Below are 12,377 nucleotides of genomic sequence, written 5' to 3' on the forward strand. Positions count from 1 at the left end.
AAGTTCTATTCGAAGATGTTTGAAGTGGTGTCTATTATGCAAAAATCGTATTGTTTTAATGTTTATCGTAAATATATCCTCCATCTTTGGAGCGTTCTGCTGGGAGTTCCTTCCAAATGCCCACCTATTGGTGCACATCCCTGGAAAGGTAATTTAATACTGAATCCGATGCATGCAAAATTTAAGTGGCACGTGTTGCGGATTATAGTTCTATTTGAAGATGTTTGAAGTGGTGTCTATTATGCAAAAATCGTATTGTTTTAATGTTTATCGTAAATATATCCTCCATCTTTGGAGCGTTCTGCTGGGAGTTCCTTCCAAATGCCCACCTATTGGTGCACATCCCTGTAAAGGTAATTGAATACTGAATCCGATGCATGTAAAATTTAAGTGGCACGTGTTGCGAGTTTTTGTTTTATTTAAGGTTTTTCGAAGGTATGTCAGGTCGCATTTTATGCCTCGCACTTATTCACGGATGACTTTTTTAGGCGGAAAGCGGAAAAACTATTCTGCCAGAATGACGGTGGTCATGACAACGTGCAGTTTAAAATTTGACTGAAGGCATCTGTTTGTAGCCTAGCTAAAATTGCTAGTATAAGTTGATAATTTGAGTATGAATTATAAATATAATCTTTGTTTATATTTTGTATAATTTTGTGTAACTTCTGCACAGTGTTGTACGCGTCAATGAAATTAATTTACGGTGTAAGCTGGCTCTGGTGTCAGCGTTAGCGCAAATTACCTAAAAACTTCACGGCGTAAAGTACGGTACTGCGTAAGCTCTTAAAGAAATTGACAGCGTTAGCGCTAATTTCTAGCGCTTTTTTATCCAGGGTCTGACAAAATGGAAGTATTTTGCCTTACCAAGTTTAGGCTAGCAATAGCTATAAATAAAGAGCAGGTACCATACCGTATTATGTTTTGAGACTGTAGCCTATTCATATTCTAGTTAGCTGCTTAGCTTATTAGTAATTTCCTTGTAAAAACATAAGCGTTTCAAATTGTTTGTCTGGTCAACAATCTGCTTCGTTTGGGACGCATAATGTCCTTTCCAAGTGAAAACATGCGTTCCACAGCAGCACTGGATGGTATTGGTGTGTTGCAATTTAGAAACAAGTCTTGAAAATGTTTACTCGAAAACGAAAAATGACGCATAGCGCGTGACGCTTAAAATCGGCAAAATAGTTGACGGTGACAACGTACAACACTGCTTCTGTGCTATTGTTATCATTATCAACCAACCATTCAAATAACGGATTAGGTTTTGGCAAGTGTGGCAAAACATCTGGCAACACTGCATAAGTCAAAAACATACCACCAGTCTTCAAGCGAAAATGCCTGTTTTCTGTTATGTTTAGGGCGATTTTTTTGTAACCTAAAAAACTCAAAAATGTCACTTTCATTTTGCGAAAAAGTAACTTTATTCAACAAAAACAAGAAAGCAAATGAAAAACCAGCAATTCAACATAAAAAGCATCTAAATTAGTTTCAATTTGTGCTCAAATAATAATTACACATATGTAGTGTTTTAAATCAAATATATAGTTATTACTATCTAAACCCTTGACAGCCTGTTTCACCTAAAAGCAGGATCATCAGAAGGTTCTTATTCAAATATTTCTGTCAATCAAGCACTTCAGCTGTTACAGAAAAAACAAGTGGCTAAATATAGTTAACACAATTTGTTTCATCAAAAAAATTACTTAACGTTTACGAATATTTCGAGAATACACGCGATATGAACAAGCATGGGCTTGTGCAAACCTTAAATCCGTACCATAGTAGAAGATATATTAAAAGTCTTGGCATTACATAGAATGTAAATTCATCTCTCCAGTAGCAAAAAAAGATAAATAAATAGGGGAATTAGACAAAAAACGTATGCAAGATAAAGTAACTTAACAAATGAAAAGTAACCTAAAAGCACAAAAAGTGACTTTTAGTAGCCTAACTTTATAACTTCATAAATATTGACCCCATAACCATGAAATTTTGGTTCTACATTTCTTTTGTTAATTGGTACCAATCCCTGATTGATACAACCAAAAAAAAGTAACTTTAGTGGCAAAAAATTGCCCTAGACTTATGTCCTTTGAAAATGGACAGTTTCATTTTGCTATAGGCTTATTTGTGTAGCCTTGTCTTTTTGTTTGCTCCTGACAATTTTACTAAACTGGTCATTATTTTTGGTAGTTTTGCATGTTCAATCGATGAAGAATTAAGTTCAATAATCTTTAATTTAATTCATTTGAAAAAATATGGCTTGTATGTTTGTACGACCAAAGCATTTGGCCACTGTGTGTACCAAGTTGACCAAGCAGAACAACCTGGTCCTTTTCAAGTCAAAATACCACAGCACTGCTTGCAAAATCTTTCAAGCAGATCTCAAGGAAGATCCAATGCTGCATGGCGGAAGTGTCAATTTTATTAAAAGAGTATACAGCAACTTAACTGTTGAGGATAAGATTGAAGCGGAAGAAGATGTGGCAGTATCAGCCTCTCTTAAAGAATTTCATGCTTTTGATAAACAGCTACAAGAAGAGTTTGAACACTTTATTCCTCTCCCAGCTCCAACACATTCTAATAATTTAGCAGATTTTGCAAATACTTCAAAATCTCTGCAAACTTTGATAATGTTTGGAGTCAATCTTTATGCTGTAAGCAAAAAATTTCCTGATTCCTGTCAGTATTTAGTCACTTTAGATTTAAACAAGGAACTAAAACCAAAGTTAGAATTTTTAAGAAATATTGGCATCACTCCAGGTGAATTTGGAGAAGTTTTAACAAAAAATATCAATCTACTGGATCCAAAAGTCGGCATAGATGATCTACAAGAAACGTAAGATATAAGTTGCTACATGTGGTGGCTAATACTTTAGTTAATGCAAGTACACTTGTGTTATTTCCAAACTCATCTGTTTCTCATATTACTCACTAGCCAATATACTAACTGTCATTTTTCATGTTTGACAATCCAATCAGTTATCACTCAGTATGCTGAAAAAAACAAAAATAGAAAAATATTTGAAAATTATTAGTATGTAAACAGTTTTATGTATGTATAATTGTATATTTAAGATTGGATGAGACTGTTCACTCGAAATCTAATTTTCAGTGAAGTGTACTATTTTGCTGAGAAGTTGTAATGGACTGTACAAAACTTTAAATATATATATACACTATGCTATCAAAAGATATCATTGGATTGATTGACATAACCCAACATCAAGTTTGTGTTTGGTCGTTTGGAACTTAAACAGAAACTGCTGAAATGCATTTTTCTATTGCATAGAAATATATTTTTAGCATTGAATATTTGACATCAAAGAAGTTTAAGAAAGCGGAAATTGCATCACTTGTTGCAAGGTTTTCTCAAATTTTTGATCTTTCTATTCCAAGAATTGATGGAGTTCTTGGGTTTTATCAAAACTTACCTACTAACTATGAAAATCGACCAATACATTACAAAGCAAAAGATCTGAGATCCATCATTATCAAGTAAGAATTAAATAAGTGATAATAATTTTCTAATTGTTTAACATTATAACTAAGCAGGGTTGTCGGTATTTTACCCAACCCAAAAAAACCTGGGTGGGTTTTTTTGAAAAAACCCATAAAAAAAACAGAGCATCATATTTGTCCAGCTTTTATTAGAAAATTAAAAAAATGAACAAAAACACTACAAGGCACTTAAAACAAACTTTAAATTAGGACTTAAGGATGTGATTGTGAAGTAAATTTCCAAGAATAAACTGAAAACGCAGTGGATATTGTACAGTACACAAAAATCAAGTAATGCCACTTTGTGTATGTATACTACATTGATTGATTGAATTTTTATCCTCGGACTGGGAAAGCTTCTTGCAGAGCTTAATCCTGGCAGATTCGCATACTTGTAGAGGCTTTGAATCACTGACGCAGGCCCGGTCACCGAGATTGACAGAGTGAAGTTTCCGATTGTTGAAGTCTTGTTGCCGGGGAACTATTCCATCCATTAGATGCCGCTGAATGGAGAGCAGTCCTTAACGTGCGTTGCTCAAGCGCACACCCCGAGAGTCGAACCAGCGCCGCTTGATCTTGAAGCTTCTTCGTTCCAGAAGTGACGCGCTAACTAATTGAGCTATCGGGCGGACATTAAAACTCATTCATGCAAGAAGGCCTTATAGTTAAACTGGTGAAAGTACTACTCTACTGTAGTCTGTATGTATGATGTGAAATACAATTTAGGAGGCTATTTACCAATTACAGATTCTGGATTCTAACGCATGGCTGTTATATAATAATTTATATATATATAAATGATAAAAAATATTTAAACATGATGGCATAAATGCTCCTTGCCTTCAAATTTAAGCAAATGATGCAATAATGTGATTTCTACCACGGTAGCATCAACTTGGTATAGAAATCAGTGGATGATGTAACATCCAACTTGATCTTGAAATTAATGGATGATGCAACATTCAAGCAACAACAGCCCTAGTGCATTATTTTATTGAGCTATGCAAGCATGTACTGTGAGTGAAAGGCACTTCATTCGTAAAAAGTAGTTTTGAGGTGAAATAAGCATGAATCTACCTTTTTTTGCATCTTTTTTTAAAAAAAACAAAAAAACCCGGGCGGGTTGAGCTTTTTTAAAAAAAAGGGGGTTTTCTCAACCCTGTAACTAAGAGCAGTATTTCAAGTCATTTTCATATTTGTGGGAATTCAATAAAGAAATCTCACAAGAAAGTTTAAATAATTCTGTTTGAAAGTCTGGAAAAACTGGGTGTATGCACAAAAAATTAAATACTGTGTGTACTATGGGTTCAATTTCTTCCGAGGTATATAAATGGTCAATTGTTGCGCCTTGAATCAGTTATCATCAACATTATGCTGGGATCTTGTTTCATTTGCTATCTTTTTGTGAAAATTTTGTATATATGCAGAATACAAATTAATTTATCTTTATCCAGCTGAAGCATGCAACCTTTCATCATGAACTCGTTTGTACCGATATTTTCACCATATTTCTGAATTATTTAATTTCAAATAGTGTAAAGTCTCATTATGTTTTTCAGGTGTCCGCGCCTAATTACTGCTTGTTTGGAAGAGGTGTATTTGGTTGTGAAAATGCTTGAAAAATCATGTCTATTTAGTATTGCAGAAATGAGACAATTGTTTCTAGAAAGACCACAGATATTGTTGACAGGTAGCCTATCTTATTACACACAGATATTGTGTAGTTGTAATAAAATTCTGCTGCGGAATTATTTATTGTAAATCTTTATCCTCGGAGTGAGAACCGTTTTAGAAGATAAATCCTGTCAGCCTCACATAATTGTAAATTAATTGAACACTGACTCCGAGTCGGTCATCTTGATTAGCAAAATGATTGTGCCATCAGGTATGGACGAATGTGGTACTTTGTTCTATCGCACACAGCTCATCCCGCCAGTTAAACCGCCTTTGCTTCATGCAATTTTATACTCACAATGAAAGGCCTTCACCCAACTGAATCCAATCTTGCGGTAGCGTTTGCTGAATCTTGTTCTAAAATCATTTCACTTTTAAAACTTTTTTGCAGATCAAAAAAAGTTTGAAACACTCTTCAAGTTTTATGCAAATGAAATGAATTTATCAAACGAGCAAATAGCTCGCAATCCATTTATTTTTGATACAAGACTGAAGGTAGGCTTGATTTTGCAACATGTCTTTTTTCAAATTCTATTCTAACCTCTACGTAATACCAACACTCTGTATTTCCTTGCCTTAATTCATTTCTTCATTAACATTTCTACAGAAAAGTTTAAGATGTTCTGTCGAAATTTCTTTGTGTTTCGTCTGAAATTTCTCTGTTTGTTTGCCAAACTGAGGACCATCACCACCCAGTAGTGTGGATTTGCCACAAACATTTTCATTGAGCCAAAGAGCTTTTAGAGTAGACGGGGTATACTGTTTTTTTTTCTTATCACTAACAAAATTGGGTAGTCGTTCATGACACAAGACTGGTTTGATGGTTATCCAAATGATATTTTTTTCATCAAATATGTAGGTTGTGTGTATTACGCTGTATCGCTTGTGTGGTGTAAAAATTGTACAACATGAAATAGTTTGTGACCAAAGTTTACAGCATGTTGTCAGCTATGAGCCGCTGTTACATAAATACTGAGCCACATATCAAAATAAATGTCTGTTTGTTTAGTGTGTAATGTTTTTGTTAAATGTTTAGTGCTGGTATCCATTGCAGATATCCAGCATATTACAGCACTCAGCTGTATCAACACAATCAGATTTTTCGCGTCTTCCGTAATAAACGAATGACGCTAGACCGGAATGCATGAATGACGCGAGATTTAATTATTTCGTACTAGGAATAATTGAAGTCGGTAGTAGTTTCATTTGTCACGGAAGCTTTGCGTTATGGCAGGACACTTACTGGATTCGACGCTGGTTCGACTCTCGGGGTGTGCGCTCGAGCAACGCATTCTAAGGACTGCTCTCCATTCAGCGGCAACCTAATCGATTGAATAATAATTCCTCGGCAACAACAACAATCGGAAACTTCGCTTTGTCAATCTCGGTGGCCGGGCCTGCGTCAAAAGCCTCTACAGGTATGCGAAATTTCCAGGAATAACCAATCAAGGCTTTGTCAGTGCGAGGATAAAGATTCAAAACTAAGAGAGGGTCGTGAACCACAGATTGAGGACCATTGTTTTAGGTCGTCAGTTCGCTGGCTTGATACTTCTACGTTCGAAAGGTTTATGGCTTTTTTTTAGTTTCTTGTATTTTGCAGTTAATCTCCACTCGGCACTACTATTTGAAATCATTGGGAAGAAATGTGTACGACGAAAAGACGCCTGGCTACCAATCACTGGACAATATTGTCCGCTCTACGAATGAAGAGTTTTGCCAGAAATGTCAGATTGGTCCGCTTGCTAATTATGAGAAATTTATGAGAACTGTTTAGTGTCAAGTCAATTTATTTTGTTTCAATGTGAAGGTATGTGACCAAACGGCCCTGTCAAGTAGGCTACTTCAATTGAGCCGAGTTAACTAACATATCACTTTATGCAATTGATTGTGTAACTAATCAACTGAAAACAAATTTTGCAACATAAAACGCCTAACAACACAGAAACTCAACAACCAGCAGCCTCAAGCTAAACGAAAGAACCACACTAAAGAACCACTCACTGACCTCAACACCATTCAGCTTGCGCAACTTACTATTGCCACAGCAAACTCGCAGCATCAGGCTAAGACAGATCGTTTAAATCTACCTTGTGAAATATCACTTTATGATGATCAATAGACTACGATGTTGCCAAAACCGTGACATTTCCGGGCAATAAAATTATATTTTATATGATTTTACTTTTTGTATCGAATATGATCGTATTGTCGTAGCTTGCAGAGTCTGGTTGTAACACACACGTGTAGCCTAGAACAGCAGTCCCCAACCTTTTTCTCTTACAGACCGGTTTTAAAATGAAAATAGCCTCGCGGACCGGCGATAGAAAAAACGAAGTTTGAGGTCTATAGCCTACTTATCGGAATTTGTTTCATTGCTGAATGATGACAGATGGATTAGATTTCTTGCTTATTTGGTTGATATGTTTGGTCCATTGAATAAACTGAATCTGAAAATGCAAGGGTAAAACACCAATATACGGTATATATTCAATCTCCGTTTAAAGCAAATCGGCAGCAGTGGCCGAGTGGTTAGCGCGTTGGGCTCGCAGTCGAGATGTTCGACTCCAGCCACCCGCAATTGCTGTTGTTTCTCTGGGCAAGAAACTTTACGATAATTGCCTCTACCCAGTGATCGATTTCGAGTAATGGGTAGTACCAAATTTAAGTCATAAGTAGAGTCAGAGATGGGCAAGATCATCAGTATTGGTGATCTTGAAGATCAAGATCTCCAAGAATAGGTGATCTTGAAGATCAAGATCACCAAACTATGTGATCTTGAAGATCAAGATCACTTTTTGTGTAGGCTACTTGAAAAAAATGAAGTTTTTGATCGATGATGTTGCAAAAAATAATTACTATAAGCAACCTGGGTATATACTGTAGTTGGTATTGCCAACTTTTACTTTTAACTACTCGATCGCTGGCCTAAGAATTGTAATAAGTCAGTGATTTTTGCTATTAGGCTTATCAATTATTGTTGATGTAGTTTGCGTAGAATCGCAATGTCACACCCAAGGCCGAGTTACAGTAGCACTGAAAAAGTCGCAAAATTTGCAATCAGTTTTATACATTTTATTTATAATAAATAAATAAATATAAACTTTGAACTGCATCATTGTTTACCAAATTTTTGTCTGGTTATTGTGGGAGTTTTTATTCGTGTTACTAAGTAGTTTTAACTTTCACTGTGTCAATGTTTATTGCACCATAGAGTCTATGGCATAGACGATTGCACAATTTACCCATCTGGCAACCTTGATAGGCTACTGTTGTCTGCTATCAAAAAAGTTCAGAGGTTTGCGGTCAGACAAACCGCTCCATACTCAGACACTAAACAAGTCTTAGTCTGGTTGATTTGCTGCAATAAACTACTTTAGGCTACATGTCCAAAGTCGGCTAGAGTCCAGATTTTTTTAACACCGCCATTCTAGACTTTTGAAACATCTAAATTGGGTCAAAGAAAACAAACATTTCTTTAAAAGTCATACATAGAAAAAATTGTGAACAAAGTTAAATCATTTTTTATTATACGTCAACATAAAGTACACGGAAGTTGACTTCTTTATTATGACCAACACAGAAAACTTTTTTAATTTTGAAATGGCAACACTGATCAGATTAGATGGAGACTCTAAAGTCTAAATCGTCTTTTGTTGGACACATATCATATTAAAAGTGGCTTAATGTTAGTAGTTGCCACTAACTACTTTGGACAGCACGAGTTCTAAAAAAATGCCTCTATCTAGTAAGTAAATTTCAATTTTAAAGTGATCTTGATCTTATTGTTCTTCAAGATCAAGATCACACAAAAAAAAGTGATCTTAGATCAAGATCACCTAAAAAAAAGTGATCTTGAAGATCACGATCTTGATCTTCAAAATCAAGCCCATCTCTGAGTAGAGTAGACAACCGGAAACAGACATTGCCGTCGGCTGCAGCGTGGGTCAGGTGTATGTCGGAAGGTGTACACCGATGCATAGCGCTCAAGTCCGCTTTCCCGCAATGCAGGATAAAGATAAACAAACAAACATACATTCCCTGAACTTTGCCCAGCCCAATCTTGCCCTTGTTGTCACCGCTGCTTCAGATCCACCACTTCCATCTATCCGATCACCCAGATAACAGAAGTCTGTCACTGTTTCGATGCCATGGCAGAACTCATCATCATGGCCTTCCACTTCATTCCTTCCTTTACTGCATTTCCCACAAACAAAACACTTCGCCAATCTTGTTACGGCTCTCTTGACATTAGCACATCTTGCATGTACCCACTTTCCAATTCCTTGCATTGCATTGAATTTCTCATCACTCTCTTGCCACATATTCCACAGGGATCTACTAAAATTGAAAGAGAAAAGTTAGAATGAACAATTGAACATGTTTAAAGAGTTATCATCGATGCCGGTTGTTGACCCCAAAGAACAAGTTTTTCCAGAGTTGGAAAAAGAAATGATTTTGCAACATCTCACAGCATTAGAACTGGAATTCAGTCGATATTTTCCTGAAATTTATGACGATGAGCTTGATTTAACAATCTTCATTAATTAAATTATTTTAGTATGAAAAAGATTATTACAAGCTAAAAACCTTATTACTAGTGAAAGTTTAATTTTTCTGCCAAAACTTAGATTAAAATATTAATGTAAACAAGTTTTTAACAAACTAAATTTATAGGGGGGGGGGGGGGGGGGAATTTCGATTTTAATATCGACTAAAAGGTTCCACCGGATAAAAAAAAAAAAAGGTAGGGAACCACTGGCTTAGGCTATAATTTTGCTTTCCATCACAACAAAACACAGCAATATTATGGAGTGTCAAGCTAAATTCAAATTGTAGACTATTTTCGTAAACTAAATTATTTCAGTAGACTACTACTAAAATTTAGTAAAAATATAGTTTTGGCAGCAAAATGCAAAAAAATGTTCGGTTAAATTAAAACAATAAATGCTATTAATAGCCTACTACAAAAAGTGCTCAATGCCAAGCGAATTAGCCTACATCAAAATTAGTCACTATTTCATCGCCAATTGGAAAGTGTAATTTTTTTAGAAACGTAATGTCGCTTCTTGACATTTATCACATTAAAAACACGTGAAGCAGCTGATGACTCGATGACTAATATACTCTTTCGCTGCTTCTTGTCTGTTGTGGAATCTAGATAATCATGGTGCTATTTTATTCGCATTGTTTATAATTGTATCGTATAGTATTCTCGCAACAGACGAAATAAAAGGTTCCTCTCTACCTCTCCCCCTCTCTCTGTCAGTCTCGGTAACCGGGCCTGCGTCCAGCGCCAGTGGTTCCAACTTCCAAGCCTCTGCAGTCTGCAAGTGTGCGAAACTGCCAGAATTAATCCCGACTTTTTAAAATAATCCTTGTTTTCAACAATTGAAACAAACAAAATATTTCGGAAGGTAATTTTGCGCACGTAAAATTTTCTGTTTGAAAGGATATTTATTTTTTATATCTGGCAACTTTAGCTTGCCGCCTTTGGTTGAAATTGAGATTAAGAGAATCGAAATCAGCGATGCCACTCTTGATGTAATTACATCAAATTTGATGTTTTTGGGTAACCTTTTGATGTTTGATGTTTTTGCCCAAAAATCTGATGTTAAGCGATTTGGTGTTAGCTAGCTCAGACTAAATAAAATATAATCAATTTGCTGAATTCAATAACTTTAAAAGGACAGCTTCTAGCTCGCCAACTTGTATCTCAAAGTAGTGGAGGCTGCACCACCTGGCAACCATCAAATAGGCTACAGTAGTGGAAAATATGAGCAATGGTGGTCCACGTAAGAGATACGGTAGGCTACATGAGCATGGTGAGCGGTTGTGAACAAAACTGATAGGCTGGTAGTAGTATCTAAAATAAAGACATTAATGGCCATACTGTTAAAACCTTACTTGAGCTCAAGTCGGCCTTGACTAAAAATTCGACCTCATATAGTAGGCTAAAGTGTAATAACAAAATGCCACTAACTAGCCAATTGCTGGACTTGATTCATCATAAAAGATTCATTTTGTAAAATCAGTTTGCATTACATTCGAAGTGAGTCAACTTGAAGTCGAGTAGGGTTTTAAAATACAGGCCTAAGTTGTATTGTAGGTAAGCTTATTTGCAAATGTCAGCCGCCAAAATTAAAAAGGCACCGTATTGAAAACGTACCTACTCACTGGTCTACACGATTTTTGCTCCATGAACTTTGAAAACTGATTTAGAGTAATTTTGGGTTGCTGAATCCGACTCTTACCTCAGATTTATCCTTAAATTCCTATCACGTCAGGTTTGTGAGAATAATAACAGCAAATTGTTACTTTTGTCAAAAGTGGAAGATTTGATGTTGCGTTTATTGCACATACACATTGTGCTATATTCAGAAATCCAGGCCATGTGGTGCATAAGTATCTGAAGTATACCCACCAACTATAATTTTGATACCAATTTGTTGTCTAAGCAACATTATTAACAAGGCAGTAATAACAAGCTAAAAGGGAGGCTAAAAGTATAACTGGCCCCTCCCCCCGTCAATGTATTGCATGAAACCACAAAGATTTAAGCAGGCCTGTGACAATGCTTGTCCACTGTCCAGTAACCTTATTTAGGCTGTTTTGGCCCGTCTAACACTAACCTTTCGTTATAGCACTGCATATGTTGGTGGTAAACGCAACGCCAAATATTTCACCTTTGATAAAAGTAACGATTTGTTATCATATCTCACAAACCTGACTTGATAGGATAAATCTGATGCCAGATTCGGATTCAGCACCCCAAAATTACTCTAAATCAGTCTTCAAATTTTGGAGCAAAATAATTTTTTTTGTAGACCAGTGTCACTTTAGTTGCACATAAAATTCTGCTAGCCAAGTAGTTTTTCTTGAAAACTTGTTTTTTAAATAAACTTAAGTAAATTTTACGAAGAAAGTCTAGATTTAATGTCATTATTGTCTTTTTTTGTCATTTTATTGACAAAACACACCCGAGCTTTCAATTTGATGTTTTAATCTTGAATTTGATGTTTTTTAATGAAAAAATTTGATGTTTTAAAAATTGATGTGAGTGGCAACACTGATCGAAATGTTTAGGCTAACTTGTTTGGTATATTTTATTTTTCGTCATTAACGCGTCCGGGACGAAAAAGATACTAACTACAAAAATCGATATAAACCTACTAGCACGTTAACGAACGGGAAAAGGTGGCAAA

The 12,377-nt window shown here is 35.7% G+C and overlaps 1 protein-coding gene across 1 annotated transcript; it reads left to right on the forward strand.

Annotated features, from left to right (window-relative positions):
• Positions 1-2,197: 2,197 nt before the first annotated feature.
• LOC145776158 (transcription termination factor 3, mitochondrial-like) lies at positions 2,198-8,180 on the forward strand. The gene is made up of 5 exons (XM_082587561.1): positions 2,198-2,839; positions 3,307-3,498; positions 5,061-5,191; positions 5,567-5,670; positions 6,776-8,180. Exons 1-5 carry the CDS (start codon positions 2,259-2,261, stop codon positions 6,947-6,949), a joined length of 1,182 nt encoding a protein of 393 aa, XP_082443687.1. The 5' UTR covers positions 2,198-2,258; the 3' UTR covers positions 6,950-8,180.
• The last annotated feature ends 4,197 nt before the right edge of the window (positions 8,181-12,377 follow it).

This window comes from Aplidium turbinatum, chromosome 1, assembly GCF_918807975.1.
Source record: "Aplidium turbinatum chromosome 1, kaAplTurb1.1, whole genome shotgun sequence".
Taxonomy (NCBI): domain Eukaryota; kingdom Metazoa; phylum Chordata; class Ascidiacea; order Aplousobranchia; family Polyclinidae; genus Aplidium; species Aplidium turbinatum.

Bases quoted from the DNA above. Each gene is read 5' to 3' on its own strand.
- LOC145776158 (XM_082587561.1), top strand. From the start codon at position 2,259: ATGGCTTGTATGTTTGTACGACCAAAGCATTTGGCCACTGTGTGTACC. The intron at 2,840-3,306 runs GTAAGATATAAG...ATATATTTTTAG, and splicing joins ATAGATGATCTACAAGAAAC to CATTGAATATTTGACATCAA. The intron at 5,671-6,775 runs GTAGGCTTGATT...TGTATTTTGCAG, and splicing joins TTTTTGATACAAGACTGAAG to TTAATCTCCACTCGGCACTA.